Raw genomic sequence first — 19892 nt, 5'->3', positions numbered from 1 at the left:
TAATACGAAAACCAAAGTTACTTATTTTCTATATGTCACTACTGTATAGTTTGAAACAAATCAGTGGTGGTGATGACCCTGTGTGACTGCTGTGCCTCCAACAGGAACTACGCCTGATCCATACCAGATGTTCTCTGCAGGGGATTCTTGGATGCTTTCTACAGTCCAGTCACAAACATCCTAAGTGACAGAGCCTTCCTGCTTCCCCTGGGATAGAAGGCCAGCTTTCCCAAGGAAGGAATTTGTTAGGACTTCTTGTTAACAACTACTTACAATTTTGATGCCTTTTTATGTTCAGATAGATTTTCCTTGTTTCATCCTAGCTAATATTTGTCCCCCATTGTAATCTGTACCCTACAGCTGCCTCCTGATGGGAATCACAACTATACCTGCCTCCTTCATGGGGTTGTGCATGCTAGAGCAAATTCCCTGATGTCCGTGGAGTCTTTGCTCCTCCTTTCTTCGTTTCTATTTTATCTGTTTGTTTCTTTCCTCTCCTTCCCCCATACATCAGCTTGAAATGCTTAACGGTTTATCCGCCTTTGTCCTCAAAAAACCTGGAACTGAATGCTGCTTTCTGGGTGGCAATGTAACAGTGTTAAGTTCCTCCCAGGTTTCTTATAACATAGCTCCTTGTGTTACTATTTCTGCATAGCCAGCTTTAGTCCAAAATTACTTCATTTGCTGACCATATTTCATTCCAGTTTCATTGCTGATTTGTTTTCCCCTTGCTCGTGTCTGAGGCTGGTGCTTACCGGATCTTCTCCTAGCTCAAGATTTGTGATTGAAGGGACCGTTCCCTGATGCCTCCATCTGTGTGTTTGTCATCCCAACTGTCTATTCGTGACTTGGTCATGTACTGACATTTTAAAGACTGTGCTGCTTCTCCACTGTGCCCTACTTCTTAGTGAAGTTCAGTATTAATAGGCTGGAGTAACACACTGGCTTGGAGATCAGGATTATTACTAATTCATTAGTTCCCAGCGATGTACTTAGAAAGTGCCCAGCATGGAAAGACCTTGATCCCAGTGGGAGTTTCTGGTAACACCGTGGTTGCTAAAGCCAGATCTAACACTATTTGTTGTTTCCCATGTGGTTAGCCTGCTGTTGTTTTTCTTCCTTTACTTTCAGACCTGCAGCCAGCTCCCCTGGTGCAGACAGATGCAAGCTTGCTACGCCCCTGCCAGCAACTGCCTGGATGATAAGGTGGCTGTCTGGTGTACAGTTTTGTGCTGATTTGTATCCAACTAGCTTGTGAGATGAGCAAATGAGCTTGCTTTCTTCATTTTCTTGGAGAAACCAATGAGGGGTTTAGATGAAGCAATGCAAGGTTGTGTCTCAGGCCACTTGTGGGGCAGAAATCTGTGTATGGCTGAGGTATCGTCCCTGTCTTCCATCTGTGTATAACCTGCCGTGCCCCTCTTAACCCTCTGTAAGCTGCACAGATTACACTTCCAAGGAATGTGTTCTAGCAGCCTACATTGGAGGGAGTGCTCCTTCTGGTGTTCCAACCAGGGGTGAGGGGAAGCAAAAAAAGAGGTTATTGGGTTCTAGTAACACAAGATGCAGATTCTCTCACTGATGTTATTCCTGCTTACATACTCTGCAAACCATGATTACAAGGCCATTTTGTTGGTAGTCTAGAGTACTCCTTGCTCCGACATTGTGATGTATTTCTCTCCAAACTCTCTTTCTTCCTGGATGGTAGTACTACATCAGCCACTGTCTTCCAGATAGAACAAGGCCTCTTGTAAGGCACTAAGTTCAGCTTGTTCAGTGGATGCCCCTTGTAGACTGTGCCTTGTGAAGGCATTTTTCTTCAGTATCTTAACAGGCTTGGAGGTCCTGCAAGTGATCCTTGGTCATACTCTGTCTGGCACAGTCTACAGGGCAGACCCCAGTGCTTTGACAGTCAGCTCACAGATCAGAGTCTTCACTGCCACCACTGCTTCATGCTCTCCATGGTCTTGAAGGAATCATTTATTTCTATGCACTTCTTCTGAGCTCATCACTGACCTGACCAAGCTCCCAAGGTATCAAAAGCCTTCTCCATCCCTAGTGCCCCCTGATTACAGTCATGCTCTTCATAGAGTAATGTAGTTCATCTGTTTGTGTCATACCCCTGGTCTTCCCAGACATTGGGTCAGCCTGGTGTATGTTGAATATGTGCTGGTTATTGCAGTGCTCAGCCACATTATTTACAGCCTCAGGAATGTGAGAGACCCTCAGAAGAATGCCAGAGACAAGAAAGTGTTTGAAAATGTCTGAAGGCAATGAGCCGTCATAGTGAAAGTGTCCCTTCACTCAGCGGGAGCAGCAAGAGACAAAAGTCTCACAACAGTTACTCTAACTTCAAGAAGGCTAACAACATAAAACATGAGAGCATTTTTTAAAGATAAGCTAAAAGTTGCAACTGATAGAATTAAATCCTTATGTACTACCAGCACAGAGGCTTCAGCTATCCAGCTCCTTAGAGGTGGATTACAATTGGTGTGCAGAAGACTGGAAACCACAAGAGCTCCTTGACATGGGCAGTCAGCACAGCTTCTGACGTGCAGGTGCCCAGCATCAGGATGCTAAGCTGAGGGCAGTTTTGACAACTCTAGCAGCACTATGGGGACTGGGAATCAGATTTCAAAGTTAAGCAGTCTAGTATGAGGAAATTCCAGAGCTGAGCACATTTATAAGCATGTAATGCTGTCTTCAATTTTAATTTCATGTTCCTCTGTTCTTTTTTCTTCTTTTTTCCCCAATCTCTCTAGATTTGTATCACAGTGGTGTGGTGATGCTGAAAGAGACTGTTGGCTGGAATAAATTGCCCACCTGGAGTGATGCTCAACAAATCATTCCTATGAGGCAATTACATAAATGCTCTCAAAATACATACTCATTGTTCCTCGGATCTCAGGGCTGAGGCTCTGGATTTTATTGAGCGAGATCAGACCCAGAAAGAGTGAGACTCGATAATGAGTACTCATAGCTGCAACCAGAACCAATGACAGCTGTATTTTAAACACCATGGCATGATGTTAAGTACTCTGAGAAAGTAGGTACTGGAATCATAGAATCATAGAATGGTAGGGGTTGGAAGGGACCTTTAGAGATCATCTAATCCACGTCCCCTGCTAAAGCAGGTTCACCTAGATCAGGTTACAGAGGAATGTGTCCAGGCAGGTTTTAAAAACCTCCAGAGCAAGAGACTCCAGACCCTCCCTGGGCAGCCTGTGCCAGGGCTCCCTCACCTGAACGGTGAAATAGTTTTTCCTTATGTTTAGATGCAACTTTTTATGTTCCAGTTTCTTTCCATTACCCCTTGTCCTGTCACTGGATACAACAGAAAAAACCTAAAGGTAATGGATATTCTTCACATTAATTTTTCCAGCTCTCAAAATCCCATTTACAACATAGAAAAATGTCCCACAAAGCACACAGTGGTGTTGCCAGAGTACATTTGTTAGCCCCTATCATCTGCTCAATGCCAAAGGAAACTGTGATAGCGAGATACTGAGTGAGGTGCTGATTTACAAACTGTTGGAGGATAGGAATCATCGGATCTCCTGAGGAATCCAACTTACACTGAAGATTCTATTTATTTATTTATTTTTAAATTGAGATTCCTGAGGTGATTTAGATATTGGAGGAGGTGGGCTGAGGGAAGAGCAAGACAAATGCTTCTCACTTTTACCATGGTTCATTCTTCTTTTTTCTTGCAGAGATTTAGGCTTATTTAATTTTCTCACTAAAGCCAGGAACTGAGGGCAGTGAAGATGGGATTCATCTTTGAGAGCAGTCTTGGTGTGATACAAAATTTTCCAGGCATCACCCAGCTTTAAAGTTGGTGCTAATAAATAGCCATAACTATGTGAAGGATGTTTCTTTGGCTTTCAAAGTGCTGTTGGGAAGGGATTTATAGAAATCCTCTCCCAAATTACTCCTAGCTAGCTCACATTTGTACCTCACAAGATAAAAAGCATTCAAAGAAAAAAAGACTCAATTACACAATGATGAGTTGCAGGAAAAAAGCTCCAAAAATGACACCAAACCCCTGGCAACATACACAAGGAGGCAACTGAACAAACTTGAAACCCTTAGGAGCATTTAGAAAGTTCAGTAATAGCAAGAAGCGAGAGGAGCCGAGTATTTACACTGCTATCTTGTAGTCATAGCAACGAGAAGCAACTAAGTGGCATACACATCTCTGTCATTTTTCTGCTACAGGGTAGAAACATGCTGATAGTGAGTTGCATAAAGAGTCCCAGAAGACACAACTGGCCAAAAGATTCCAGCCGTAAGGAAATCATGTTCATAGTGCCTGGGAGAGTACACCAGCCATCATTCACGGAAAGCTGTTTCTCAGATGTTATCATAGTTAAGTCTTTATTGCCTATTGTTTAGAGATAAATAGCTGGTTTTCTCTCATGAGGAGTGGTGAGTGGTTTCCAGAACTTTCCTTAGGACAGGATTTTAGAATGCAAGGCTGAATCATCTGCTTTTCTCTGGATTTATTTTGTAAGCAAGTCAGATGACATTCTTAGGATTTTAAAACATTTTTATTATTTTTTATTGCCTTTGACTTGTTTTTATAGTAAAAGAACAAAGAGTTAACATATTACAATGTATATAGAAGGAAGTCTTCCAACAAGCTACTTCAACACATTTGCTTTCTTGCACCATATCCATCTCTCCCTGAAAAATGGAAGTTTCAGAGGTTGTGGCTCATTAGAAAAAAACGCAGAACCTCAGACAAAACAAATGTGAGGATGTTTTAAGACTTCTAAGTCTCATATTTCCTTACAAGTAAAGGAACCAATATAATCTCTATTAATGAATAGAAATTATTTTAAAAATAGCTAACAAACTGTGTTGGCTCAAAACATCTTCCAAGACAGCACATTAGCCAGTCATGAGAGCTGGGTTACATGTGCATTCCTGTTGGACTCCTCCAGGTAGGGGAATGGAGTAGTTCTCTGACAAGAGCTGAGATGATGGCAATCATATGTGAAACTACACCAGGACTCTTGCATTTGCTGAAATGCTTCAGTCCCTGCACAAAGGAGAACTTTTCTTTTACCCCAGTATTTTCTGACAGATGATGTCACTGTCTTTGGATTGCTTTCCCAAGGCCTGGGACAGAATGGAAGCAAAAGGACTAATTCAAAGGTTCTTGTCTTGTTCTGCTGCTTAAAAAGGGCAAAACAATGATAATAGAGGCAGTGACCTTTCAGGATCCAAAACTGGATCCAGTGGGCCTTTTCCCAGATAGAAGAGGACAAACTGAGAAGGTGGAATAAAAGAAGGTGGGAAAGCACAAGAACATTGACATAGGAACATCTACATTTAACCATAGAAGGAGAGGGCTAGAACAATGAGCTTGAAAAATAAATCTGTCCCCTACAGTAAAAGCAAAATAAACCATCATTTACATAAAGAACACTTAGAGAAAGAAGAAAAGCCTTACAAGGTGAGAAAAAAGGGAGAAATTTGGAGTAAGTGGAAAGGACAGACTGCCTCTGCCCAAGGAAATAGCTGTGGGCTGCAATTAGCTAAATGGTACATGACTCCCGCGCTGTGTTGCTATCTGAGCCACTCCTTAGTTTGCTGCTGTTTCTAATGGCGGGAGTGCTGAATTATAAAAGCTGTACTCTGATCTGCCAACAGGAATTTCCTTTAGCTTTTGGGGCTGAAGCTATATTTTAAATTAAAACTGCTAGCTTTTATTTTTGGAATAACAGTAGCAGATAACTATAGCACAGCCATGGATTTATAGCAATGCTTTATGTGTGGGGATCGATCTTTTAGGCAGGATTTGCTCTCCTTTCCACATCCAATTCTTGCTCCCCTGAACATGTTCAGCACAGGAGAGAGAAGACTGGGGGCGGGGGAGGGGGGGGGCGGGGGCAGTTCTTATGCAATGAGGCCCATCAAGCTGAAGGCAATGATTAAAAATGCTACCTACTCTTACGAGTATTATGCAGCTACCATAAATCACAGAATCACAGAATGGTGGGGGTTGGAAGGGACCTCTAGAGATCATCTGATCCAACCTCCCTGCTCACTCCCTGCCTTCAAACAAAATAAAAGCAGCAGGGAATCTCAGTGCCTTCCCTGAACATTTAAATGGCTGTGAGTGCCTCACCACTCGCCGGCACTCAGGCTGCCAGAGACCAGGAGACACAAATCAATAGGGTTAAGTGGATTCTCTCTGTGGCTACATGCATCCTAACCCCTCTCTGCCTCCCCACCTGCTCTGCTGTGATCTCTTTCTCAGGAACCACCATTTGCTTGTTTGTCCAGACAAGCTCCAGAGCTCAAAGTTGCCAGGGCGTGAAGAGAGGAAAGCCTTCCTGCTAATGGGGGAAAGTGTGCAGGAGATTTGCCCCATGCTAAATACAGGGAAGAGGGAGTAACTGATGCAATACCATTTTCTGCTAGATGAGACAAGACAGATTGTAATGATTCTCTGTCTTCTTAACCAGTAGCAAATATATCCTGGGCAGCAAATGCCTCATGTAAGTATGCATGGGCATGGAGACAGTGAAAGTGTCACACAAGGGCATCCCAAGGAAAGAAGGAGAGGAAACAGTGTTATTTGGAGTGCTGCTTCTTTGGAATTGCAGCTACAAAGGAATCAATAGTAGGATTAATTCACTCAGCTATTGATCTCAGACACACACATTTTCATTTAACATTGTTAGAACAGACACGATCTCGTGGCTCATAGCTTGTGGGCAGTACAGCAGAGACAGCATTTGCAAGCCCTTTTCTCCATTTGCTGATGAGGTACATCCCTTATGCTGAACCACTGGGAAAGGGTCTCCTATGGAAAAACAGCCTAATGTCTGGGCTGGTGACTCTAATGCTGTTCTCTACAGATATACTCCCAGCAAATAATTGGTGACCTGGATAACATGGAGACATATCCGTGGAAATTCTATACAGAAAGCTGCCAGGGAGGGAAGGAGGAAAACAAAATGGGCTGGATATAATTAGGTCTGGACATACATGCACACCCAGGCACACAGTATCTCAGCTAACCAGAGGAAAAGTTAACCAGGGGAAAAGTTCAAATACAGCCTCCCTGTATCTCCAAAACCGTGAAGATCTACGACAGCAGAAGATGACAAAATATGGTGCAGGGAGGCATTTCTCACAAGTCTCATCTCATTGAGCATGAGGTCTGTTTGGGGTCCTGAATAACTTCTTTCTCAAATTAAACTGCAAAGGACTTTCTCATAACTAGCTCTTACAAAACCACCCTACCAATGAGCAGGTGAATGTAAGGGCCAAAAATAAGTGTCAAAGGTGATGAAGACCATGCTGAGATCTGTGGAGTTACCAGGTGCTGGCACCTTAGATGATCCCAAACTGGGCCAGCTCGTGCAGTTCCAGATGGCTGAAAGCTTCCCACGGGCAAATCACTGTGATATCTGCAGAAGAGAGAGAATGAGGAATGGGTTCTGGTCACTGCATCTCTTGGATTTCTTTTATATTAATGGAATGTCTGATTTACTCAGGAAATGTAAGGGAGAATGAGGCTCCACTTGAAGATTAAATGAGCAAACGAGCTCTTCAAATATGCTACAACCTACCAAACCAAACCAGATCAGTATATTTTTTCCTGTGCCATTTTTCTCTGTGAGCAAAAACAAACCAGAATTTCCTAAAGTCTCTTCAATGACTCTGCAGGGTGACATAAAAATTAAGTCAGTTTATGTGGTTTCTTTTGTTCTTATAAACTACTTGTAGTCAAGCCACACGCAATCTTAAATCAAATACTAAATAATTTGGTCTACAACGTTCAAGATCTGTAACTCTTTGATAAATGCAGTTGTTAGTGACAAGTGCAGAAGTCCTGACTGGCTACAGCTCATCCAGTGTGTGTTTCTCAACCCCAGATTGGTGCATAAAATTCTTAAAATTAGGATTCTGGTGATAACACAAATACTTAACCAGCTGGGATTTCATTCCTGTGATTTTTGGTATTAATAGCTTAGCATTTGGCATTTCTTTGAGAACCTCATTCTGCTGAAATTCCTAGCCAGGGTATTAGCAGAAAACAAACAAGCACATTTGCAGCCAAATTAAAGTATTCAGAAATTTAAGCACGCTTAAATATCCTTTCTGTGTATCCTCTGGTGTCTGTAAGCATAAGCATGACTGTGGTAGCTTGCAGAGGGACTACTAGCCTTCTCTGGTAACCCTGAGAGCTGCACAGAGGCCAGAGAGACAGAAGGACCATCCCTGAGAGCCCTCTCCCATGCCAAAGCACAACTGCACTTGTGCAAAAGCAGGGCATCCTGCAGAGCTTACCTGTGCCCAATCCTTCCATGCCTGGGATGTCATCTCCAAACCTAGGGGAGAAAAGAGCAGGTCAGGGGTGAGTTTGGAGCAGCAGCACCCAGGAAAGGGGAGCTGATCTACACCCTCATCCAGAGAAGCAGGATTGTGGGCAGAGAGCAGATGATGAGAAGCAGCTCCAGGCAGGAGAGCTGATGGCTCCAGGGCATAGGGGGAAGCCTCCTGGCTCCTTGCCCAAGGGAAGATGGTACTACAAAAGCTCAGCTTGGCAACAGGCAGCCACCTGACTAGCATGGTTTCTTTTCTTACCCTTTTACTCCTTTTTTAGGGGGCTTGCTCTTGAACTGCCTTGTCTGTCTCTGCTTGAACTTGGGAGGCCCCTTGCGTGGTGTGGTGGGACCCGTTTGAGCCTCTCCAGCATTGAGGTTGGTGGTTGGGTTCTCACTCATCTCTGGGCTGTCTTGTGTAGCAGGCACGTGCCTCTTTCAGACCCCTCTGTCTGCAAGATAACAGCAAGGACTGATGCAACACTCTGCTTATCATTTCCAGGTATCAGCAGTCAAGTGACAGAATTATAGAAAATATAATTCTGACAGAATTAAAGATATCAAACAAAGAAATACTGTAAGGGATACAAAGTAAGTGGGACAGCACTCGCTTTCATCCAGCATGCTAGAATTAAGATGTCAAACAAAGGACACTTTGTTTGCTAAGGACAAAAGGACACTTCACCCCACAGTGCAATGACTTACAGAGTCATGGAGAGTCACACTTCCTTTTGTCTCTTACACAGCCAGACTCTTGAAGACAGTTTGCTGCAGCAGCTTGCCCCATGGTTTGGGTAAAATAGGCAGGTTAATGCCAATACTTGTATATTAGTTAGTCTTGGAATAGCAGTGCTGGTTCAGAACGTGACTACTAGGAACCACAAAGATACACTTATGGTTTGGAGAAATATCCTCTTCTTGAGAATCATCATGATATATTTCACCTGTTCTTATTTTTGTGCCTAAGCATTACTTTTTGGACACTGATGGAGATGAGATGCTGACCTAGATGGGCCCCTTAATCTGGATGGAGCTGCAGTTAGGGTCTCATGTTTGTCAATATCAAACTTATGGGAAATAGCACAGATCTTTGAAAAATTGTAAAGAAGGCTAAGGCAAAGCACTGGAGATTGACCTTTTAGGCAGCAGTTAATTTCTCAGGATTTAGGAGAGTAAAGCCTGTAACTTTCCCCATTTTGGTATTTTTGAGCATTACATTACATGCCCTGACCTCTTCTGCACCACACTGCACGTGAGCAAAGCTCCATTTCACAGAGGCTAGAGGGAGCAATTTGTATATGGGAGATATCTCCCCTGCTTCAGAGGGCTGAACTGCTGCACTCAGAGCTCAGAACTGCTGCACTTAGAGCTCATTGTGTCCCTCCCGGTGAAGACAGCAATAACTCTCACCAGTGCCCAAGTGGGAGCTTCCAGCTGCCCTTCATCAAGTTTTGTGCTACTTAGTATGGTAGAATGGTCAGAATGAGTGTATTTATGGACAAAAATAAATGCCTTTTTTTTTTCTCCCCTCCTTGAAGTCACATTCTTCCCCATGACCATTACATAACTCCTGTCTCCAGGTGTTTGTCCCTGTGCAGCCAAGCTGATAGAATTGACGATGGAATTAACTTCAGGATTTGGTACTAAAGACTAATCTCATTATGTCACCATAGTGCTCTGGCCTAATCCTCAACATCATCTGCAGTGACAGTGTGGACTTTTAATCTCAGAACTATAAATGCCATCAAAGATGGCTTTTTGTTTTTATTCTTTAAGTCTGAAGACTGTCTTTGGCAGTCCTGAAACAACCAGAGTACTGGAAAGCAAAGCTAGAGATGCATGAAGAAAGATCACCCAATCCTTCTGTGTCTCTTCCACATCAGTGCAAGGCAAAGAGCTGTGTTTCTGTGTCTGTGGCACTTCGGGAATACTTCATCCCGACATCTTTCCATCTGTGCTGGCAGTAGGGTGGATCCTAATGATAGCACCTAAAGGCATGCTAGTTCTCCTGTCGCTTGCAGCCGGGCTCCTGTCTCAGCTGTAATATCCTGAGCAGGAGACTGGACAGGTTCCAGCAGCCCCAAATGGAACAGCAGATGGTTGTGTCTGCAGCTGAAGTATGCACAGATGCTATTCCCCCCACAAAGCTTCCTAAGCACATACTGTGCCCACAAACACGGGGATCAGCTCAAATCATAGAAGTTACTTATTTGGCTCCCAACTCTGCAGCACCTGAACAATGTCTCAGTATTTACAGCTTTATCCTCACAGCATGGTGGCAGGACAGGCAAACATTGTCATCGTCATCTTTTACAGAAAGGGAATGGAGGTGTAGTGATTGATATGACCTGAACTGCACTGCTGGGAGGAGGGACAAATTCTTTTGACTCACAGTTTTTTAGGGCCAAACTGAGAGATGAAAGCAATTTGGCTCCAAACAAGAGAGAAAATTTAATGCCTCAGTGTAACTCAGGACCAATGAGGAATCCAGATATTACTACCTCACAACAAAATGCTTTGCATTGGAAAACTGCTCCATGGCATGTCTGCTAATGCCTCAAGGTATAATATTACACCTCTGCACCAGGTGTAGTTCACATCAGTAGGGTGTCTGTTTTAGAGCCAGATAACCCTCCTGAACTATGAGACACACACATCCATTTCTGAGCACCACATTCAGCTGACATGCCAAGATACTTGGCACCACTCTCAAGGGCTACTCCCAAAAGTACAACAGAATAAACAAACCAGCTAACAAATTTCCAACTCTTTAGACTGCCATCCAAAACTTGTAAGATGGATTTGAGCTCTACCTCCAAGTGAGTTCCTGCTCTGCTTCACCAACCCCAGCATAGTACCTTAACCACAAAAACATCTTCAAGAGTCAACTCCTCTTAGTTCCTCGAGTCCTTGCCCTTGCCCTTCATTCAATAGAAAAATAGCTAGTGGGAAGACTCAGTCCCTGGAGTTTCCTTTTGCCCCAAACCAAAGTAGTTGTAAGTATTTGTATCCACCTACCAGCTACTCCATAACCCAGGATTTGGTAGGAAAAAATGATGTGCCCAAATCACACTTCATCATCTATCTCAACTACATGAATTAAAGAAAGAGCACTCAATGAAACTGAAAGAGACAACTACAACTTCCTCCTTACCAGCTTCCCTCCATCTATTCTCTCCATGCATTGCCAAAAGAAATGGCAGAAGATAGAAAGCAATCACAGAACAGCCTCCATTTTGTAGGAATCAAGCTATCCTTCCACCATCGTGCTGGTGGGACTTGCTTGCAGTCACACATAGGCAAAGATGTCTCCATTCACACTGAAGAGGGCCCTGCTCCAGTTCCTGTGAATGCCTCGGGAAGCAGCTGCCTCTGCACACAGCCAGATGTGGGTGGGCAGGTGCCCCAGCATTGCAGATGCAAAAGAAGTGCCCACAGCAGCTTCCCAGGGAAATTTCCCAGCCTTTCACCCCCCGCTACCTGGGTACTTGGATAGTCCTTGGTACCACACCAAACAGATGGTCCTGGAAACTGAGTCTCCTTCTCTGGATCTCTGCAAGTACTGCCTCCTCCCAGGGCTTCCTGGGCTGCCGGAGCTCTTCTGCTGCTGCCAGCGCTGGGATGCAGCTCCTGGGCAAGAGCTACAGATGCAAAGGCCGTTGATGAACAAGATGTTCTTCCATGTACTTCCTCTGCCCCCTCCTCTGACAAGGTGTTACTTAATTGCCCCTGACAGTATTTTTGCTCAGTCCAGGGTTTAATCCTCTGGGTAAGAGCTTTGCTTGCGCCTGAATGCTAATTATACCTAATACATGGTAATAGGCTTATCTCAATTGCGTCAGATATCCCACCTCTGGGTTATTGGCCAGGTTAATTATCCTTCTTTTAGTTTCCTTAAAGGGGCTTGAATACTACTGACAAACACTGACTCTTTAATCTGCCTGCTCCTTAATCTTTGATTCTCTATGGAAAACTCTGACAGATAACGCAGATGCATCATTTGACCTTCTTCAAACAGATTCAATGTAGGAACACATCTTCCTCCGCCTGAAACCTTTAGAAACACAGACTCCTCCATGTGCACTTGTCTTTATGGTGCCTCAGGGGTGCCAGACACAGAACCCCCATGAGCCATGGCCCTCCATGCAGGAATACGCTGGGAGAAGACAGCAACCAGGAGGAAATACCCTTGTTTTCATATCCCTTTTGATGCGGTTCTTGCGTGCTCAGTTCTTGACCTCAGGAGGGCAACTAGCATCATCTTTGCAGACAGGCTTTTGTCGGGAAGTGCTGTATCCAGTGTAAGGTGCCTGTGAGGAGCATCACACAGTTCCAGTCTCAGTTGCTTGAGCTGGCTAATCATAGCAATGGGAGAAGTCCATGCAGGTTCAGCCATTTCTGATCCTGAGTTTTATATAGGATCTCAGACCCCTCATTCTAGCAGCAGCATTTAAGACCAAGAACAGATGAAAGAGGATGCGCACTAAAAGACAGAAACTCATTTCAAATAGAGCTATATTCCCACAGCTCCTTCTCAGATGGGAAGCATTGAAAATACTATCCTAGTTGAAAGAAGAGATTCAGTAACACCAGAGCTACAGCATCACACATTATAAACTCGTCACCAATGTGCCCTGTATGTATGGCTGGGCACAGTGGCAGGGAACACCCACTGTCTGTCCCAACTGCTCCTCAGGAGCCCCCAACTAAGGACACAAGCCAAGAGGGTGCCAGAGAGCCTGGGCCAAGGAGTTTCCAGCATGAGAAACCAAACAGTCCCACGGAGGGGTGAGCTGCTTGCACAGCCAGGGAGCTTTGAGGCAAACCACTGCTACAGCATTTGCCCTAATGTCAGAATAAACAGAAAACAACCGCCCAAGAACCACAACTCTCTCTATTAGCTTGTGGTCTGTTTACAGTTTCCAAGCACAAACACCAGAATTTTTTCCCCATGGGGTTTTGTCAGGACCTCTGGGTTTGGCAGCCAGTTCCTCTTTCATCCCAATCCCCTGCCACCCTTGTTATTGCTTTGAGCTCCTGGGAAATACTTACAGTACCAAGGACTCCTTTTGCAAAGCATTCAACTCCTGTCCTCCAGTCTGTGTAGAAAGGGTCTCGAGGTGTCCTTTCTCCTCTAGATATACCCTGCCACCAGGTGACATCAGGATGCCAAGCGTGGGTGGGCCCTGCATTGCAGCAGGGGGCGTGGTGGTGGAGGAGATGGATGTGTTGGAAGTGCTGTGACCTTGGTGCTCTGCAGGCACAGCTTCAGCAAGGTCTGGGATAGCAGCAGGGCTTCAGCATGCTCCTGAAGGGTAACATGCCCCTTGCTGTGAGAAGAGGTTTTGGCTTCTCTGGAGCTCCTTGGGGGAGATCTCTGGAGAGGCAGAAAGGAATAAGGAAATCACCTCCCCTTTGAGTGCCACTGCTCATGAGCACACACACACACACATGCCTGCACATGTAGGGGAGGGAGGAGTTGGTCCTAATCACCCCAAGTCACTCCTCTGTGCTGGTGAATGCATGGAGAGGCTTCCAGCAAACTTCTCACTGGTGCTGCAGGGATCAAGACACACCTTACAGAGGAGTGCATGCAGTCATCCTGGTGCCAAGAGGGCTCAGTTCACTCAAGGGAGTCACAGGGAGTGCTGCTGAGATGCAGTGCAGGGCCCCAGTGAATCCACTGCATTTAGCAGATGGGGTGGCAGGGGAAGAAGGGGGAACCTTTGTATTGCACATCAGTAGATAGCCAGCAGGGTGGTCTGTCACCTCTGACAGCTGGGACACCAGGCTGAGGGGACAGGTACATCACACATGGATACTGGTAGTATTGCTGCTGTGAGGGGTTGTCTGAGAAAGCAAAGAGCTGATGCCTCAGCCCAAACTCCAAACCAACAAAACTCCACTCATGCTGTTTTAACAGGTGCTTTATGTCTCCAAAGCATTTTGATAGCCTGTTGTGACTGCCTGGGAGACTGGCATCAGAGAAATGGAAAAAAAAGTGTCTTGGGTGGAGTCTCAGGGTGAAAAGAGAAGCTCCAGGGCATTTCTAGAAAGTGCTGCAAGATCACCCTCATCCCCAGCTGCAGCAGCACCTCAGTCATGGACTGAGTCCCTTGGGGTTCATTTGCTCTGGTGAGGCACCACTCACCCTTGTTGAATATCCAGCTCACAACATGAGATCAGGGCCGGCAGGGCCAACAATGGTCCCAGAGCACAGAGCTACACTAGGAGCATCAGAGCAGCACATGGGCAGAGTCATGGAATCACAGAATGGCAGGGGTTGGAAGGGATCTCTAGAGATGGTCCAATCCAACCTCCTACTAAAGCAGATTCCCCTCCATCAGGTCACACAGGAACACATCCAGGTGGGTTTCTAAAACCTCCAGAGCAGGAGACTCCACACTCTCCCTGGGCAGCCTGGGCCAGGGCTCCTTCACCTGAACACCAAAGAAGTTTTACCTTGTATTAAGGTGGAACTTTTTGTGTTTCAGCTTATGTTCATTACCCCTTGTGCTGACACTGGAGACAACAAAGTGTCACTCCATCCTCCTGACACCCACAAAACCACACAGCTAAGCACCCATAGTCCAGGAGGCTCCTGCAGTGTATTGATGACAACTTCCTGTGACAGGTGGTTGAGGAGCAAACAAAGAAACCAAGTTTTGGGGTTTGTGTAGTGCTGGATGTGCTTTGTCTTTGGGTAAGGCCAGAGGAGGGAATTTTGGAGCAGCCATGCCAGCCAAAGGTGTGACTGCGTGTGATGAGAAAGAACAGGCGCTCTCTGACATGACAGATCCTGGCAGCAGGGACCAGTCCAGCACCGCTCTGCTGCTGAGCAAGAGTCAGAGCCTCACAGCTGAGACCTCTGGCCTTTCAGGTGGCTGAAGTCAGACAAGATAAACCCTTCAGAGAGATTCTTAGCTTACATTTAAAAAATTTGGTAAGGTCCTAGTGGGAACAGAGAAGCGGGGAAATAAATTGTGGATGCAGCTGAGGGGCTTTGAATCTAGCAGAGAAGAAGCAAACACACCTAATGTTTCATGATCACGCAGTTTCAGAGGCCTCTGACATAATTTCTAGGCACAGGAAAGAGGACAGAGGCAGCATTGTGTTGGCATCATCTCTTCTGTGTGACAACTGGAGCTTGTATACGAATGTGTGGAAACTGATTGCTCTCAGCAGCTCCTGACAGCAGAAGTGATTACTGTGGGCAGGGACCTGCTTGTGTGGATATGAAGAGGTGCAGCCTGCTGGCAGCAGACTCTATTCCCATCCTCGCTGCTCATTCCCATGCCTCCATCTGCTGCAGACAGGTTTCCGGGGGCTTCCCCCGCCTTCTCCTGTGTAGGTAGAGTTGCTGGGGAAATTGGCTTTACAGCCCCTTACTCCTCTTTTCTGAACATTACAAATGTACATATTTTCAGGCTGTTTGTTTTCAAAGCATGCCCTTTGTTTTCCTGTTTTTCCAATGACATCTGTCTCTTTTAAACACAAGAGGACATGTGGGGGGGAAAAGAAATCCGTGGTGTCACAGAAAGCTAATTTTTAGGCACTGAAAAAACATGGCAGAAAGTCCCTGAAGGGCCTCGCTTATCTGGTTCTTTCTTATCTCCCATGATTATCAGGCCATTCCCGCTCTCCTCCTCTCTATCTGTCCATCCTCTTTTTCTCACTTCCTCTCACAGAGTGGCATTTGCTTTGCAGGGATCTGGATGAGCAACCCCTTTGCAGAACAACTGGCACCAGCTTTGTGTCAGTGCCTTGCTGGCACCATGGATGGATGAGTTCTTCCCAGGGACCCAATCTTCTGTTCTTCCCTGCCCCATCCCAGGCTCTTCATCCCCTGGCTGCAGTAAAGACAGTGCCAGCCTTTGGGGCCACATCAGTTTCCACACAATTCAGACTAGAGATGCACCACAAGCCGTACGGTCCTAAGGGCAGAAGGAGTGCAGTCCTGTGGCCCCAAAGGAAAACCCATGAGCTTCGTTACCTCTGACCGGATTATTCCCTATTCCAGGGAATCACTGAGAAACATCTCCAAGGTTTCTGACCCTATTTATGAGCTGTTGTAGCCATGGTAACTGTAGTTATACCAGAAATAGCAGCCCACTTGAATGACAAAGAAAACACAAGTTTACAAGACAGTGACTTTTCCAGGGGCTAGCTGAGCTCATGGGACTGTGGGAGGAAATCCCAGCTGAGGCACAGACTCCAGGTTGCAGCAGATGAGGGCTGTGGCTGGCATAGGTCACAATCACTTTTTTGAAACATATCTCTACAAGCTTGTTCCAGGTGCTCAGGAGACTTTGTGTCTAGAGCTTTATAACTAGACACAGACATACCTGACTGGAAGCATACAGGGAACTTTCCAGGCATCTGCAATTAAACTTGGTTTCCCTCCTGCAGACAGGATCCTACCAAGTGCCTCTGAATCCCTCATAAGAAAATGACAATGGTAGGACCTGGATTTGGAATGAGATTATCTATTGGTCTTGTATCAGGTCAGCGAGGCTATCATGTCAACAGCATTTTGGTGAGAAACTCAATGTGTGAAGGCACCTGCAAAAGAAGATTTGCATGCTGTAACCCTCCTTTCCCAATGCTATCATGTCCCTAAGCTGTCTGCTGTTTGTGCTAGTGAAAAAAGACAAATGGATATAGAGAACGGGTCTTTGCCTGGCACAGACATTCAGCTGTTTGAATACATATAAATCAGCCCATCAAAGATGCAGAGAAGGCATCCTCATGGAGAGTTTTTATCGCCTTTCCTTCAGGAAACCATATACCACTACTCTGGTTCAAGGATTAAGCATCTATAACAGCCTGCAATAAACCAGGTGTGCTTACTTTGGGAATCTGTGCCTGCTACTGGATACAACAGTTGTGCTGAGTGTCTCTAAGCTCAGCTTGCAAAAGAGCCTGGTCTTGATTCTCATTTCCACTTCTGCCCTGGAGTCTGCTCTGGCAATGGGACTGAGATTAAAGAGGCTGAGGTCTTTTTTTGCTACTGCCAGGACTCTGGAGAGACATTTCCATGGTCAGTTTGGAGAAAAGGTTCCTCTGAGGAAATATAAATTCAGCCATAAGGTTTAGCTGAAACATCAGCAATAGCCCTGTCTGTGTTAGAAACTAGGTGGCACTGGGGACATGACTAAGTCTACAAGTCAAATGGCCGTTGCCAAGGCTGCTTCAACAAAAACGAAGTTCCTGCTTTTCTCATTCAGCCAAGGGCACTCAATTTGTGCATGTCAGAACATCATTACGGGCCCCAGGCTTTCAGGCACCAACTCTTTAGAACATGCTGGGGTGTTTTATAGCAGATGATATAAAGCCCATGTAGCCTGTCATACACTACATTAATTACAAGAGCATTACATTTCTTCTGAGTAGTGAATCTAGCCTTTCTTGGAACAGACAATCAAGCCTTATCATTTAATACAGGACTGCTATGCTAGTGTAATTTGATTAACTTACACATTTTTTTCCCTGATTGGCACAAATAAAAGGAAAATCGGAATAGACCCTCTTTTTCTAGACAGCACTTTTCAGACACAGATCTCAAAACTGCAGAGGCAGATTTTCATTTTCCCTATTTGTAGATGTGGAAGCTGATGGACAGAGAGGTCATAGGCCTGCAGATGAGACTCAGCCATCCAGAAATCTGCTGGGGAGACTGATGTGCTTGGCCACACAGAACAAAAAGCTCAGTGCTTTAGAAGCTTTGTGATTCATTAAGAGCATCCCCCTGCTCATTGCAGAGTTCTCCCATGAGAAAGCAGTAAAATTAGTGAGCGTCCTTTCTGTGGGCTAACTTTGCTTAATGTCTGTATCCCAGCTGTTGGTAGTGCTGCAATGGGATTGTCAGACCATTTTAAAAAGCTTCCTCTCTTTCCCATTTTCATTCTGCCCACAATTAAAATACACTTTAAAAAAAAAAAAATTCTTCTGAATGCCATTTACAGAACAAGCTGAACATTAATATAGTGAACCATGACCTAACATTTTTTCCCTTCTTCTGATCAAAGCCAGGTAGCTGATCTTGTTATCTATGTGACTGCCAGAAGGCAGAGCATGTGGTTGCTCTTAAAAACGTACCTGAGTAACACAGTTTGTTCAGTATCGTCTCAAGGGTTTTCCTTAGATTTTTCCTTCACCATAACTGATTTTTTCTGTATTAATTACATGCCATATACCTGTGAACAGTGATTAAATGACCCACTAGCACTTACTAAAAGTGATCACACATTGAACTAAACAGAGAAGTAGTGCTGGCCTTGTATAAAAAAACAACCAAACCAAACCAAACCAAACCAAACCAAACCAAACCAAACCAAACCAAACCAAACCAAACCAAAAGAAATAGAAGAGACTGCAAGAGGGTGTTTTTATTTAAATGGAAATCAGATAATTCCAGATCTTTTATTTTTCTGTTTAAAACAGTGAAGCAAATGATTCAGTGTCACTGAAGAAGGCTAAGAAGAAGAAACTGTATACAAGTCAGCTCCAGATGTCTTCATTCCTGACAGCTCCTTTTCTCATCTTTTTTTTTTTTCCTGAGTGATCAATTCTTTCTCCTTGGCAACCAGCAGCCCAATAAAGAAAGGCTCTTCTAACACATTTTGGTAAAATGTTCCTTTCTTCTTCTTAAGGGGACATATTTCTTCCTGTGGCACTCACACCATGCTACAGACATACTCTTCTTTCCTCCTCCTACCAGATAAAAGCACCGCTGTGCAATCTCATTCAGTTCAGCTCTTTGACACCGTTATTATGATTTTTTTCATGTAACAGCTGAGGCCTTCAAACAGAAATTATTGCTTCTGGGGAGCATCTCATACGCTCCTTGGGAACATTCAACTAATGGGCAGAGGAGGCAGCTTTTCCTGCTCCATTATCTTGTCTCTTGGGTGGCTGTTCCCCTCCCAGGCACATGAATGCTAAATGCTCTAGCTGCCATGCGATAGCAGATCCCTGGTGGAAATTACTGCGGATGAGGAAAAGCCAGGAGATGAAAACATGAATCAAATTTTTAACAAAATGTTCTCCTTTTATTGCTCAGGTGTATTGCTAGGTAGTAGGCCTTCTGTTCTCCTCTCAGGATCTTGCAAATGCTTACGGTTTGATGCTTTAATGGGGCTTTTTTACGGCCTTTCACTGGCAGGTTTCAACCTTTCTTTTAATGTAGATCCTCTACACTCTTGCTTTCCAGTAGAAGTACACAGCCCTATAAGGCAAATTAGAACCTGCTACTGGGACATCCTTAAGGATATTTCTGTGCCAAGAACCTGGATCTGCAGCCCACTTCTCAAGTCCAGTCAGTCATCATAAACACATCATAGAGTAAGTGAACTGTTTAGTAGCCATCATTACATGTTGGGCATGCACTTGTTGCACAAAGTTTCCAACAGTTTCATATACATAAAGATTTATTTGTGGGCTCCGTACCTGATGACGTGCTTTGACTGTGATGGTGAAAGCTGTTTCTAGGAAAAAAAAAAAAAGAAGAAAATGAAGAGGGGAGAGAGAAAAAAAAGGGGAAACTGT

The 19892-nt window shown here is 44.7% G+C and overlaps 1 protein-coding gene across 1 annotated transcript; it reads right to left on the bottom strand.

The window, feature by feature from the left end:
- Positions 1-7350: 7350 nt before the first annotated feature.
- PDE6H (phosphodiesterase 6H) lies at positions 7351-8747 on the bottom strand. Its single transcript, XM_010203112.2, has 3 exons — positions 8608-8747; positions 8311-8351; positions 7351-7427 (listed from the first exon to the last, which is right to left on the bottom strand). Exons 1-3 carry the CDS (start codon positions 8745-8747, stop codon positions 7351-7353), a joined length of 258 nt encoding a protein of 85 aa, XP_010201414.1.
- Positions 8748-19892: the final 11145 nt, after the last annotated feature.

This window comes from Colius striatus, chromosome 1 (genome assembly GCF_028858725.1).
Source record: "Colius striatus isolate bColStr4 chromosome 1, bColStr4.1.hap1, whole genome shotgun sequence".
Taxonomy (NCBI): domain Eukaryota; kingdom Metazoa; phylum Chordata; class Aves; order Coliiformes; family Coliidae; genus Colius; species Colius striatus.
Note: the sequence above shows the minus strand (reverse complement) of the source record. Positions and strands in the feature narration are given on the sequence as shown.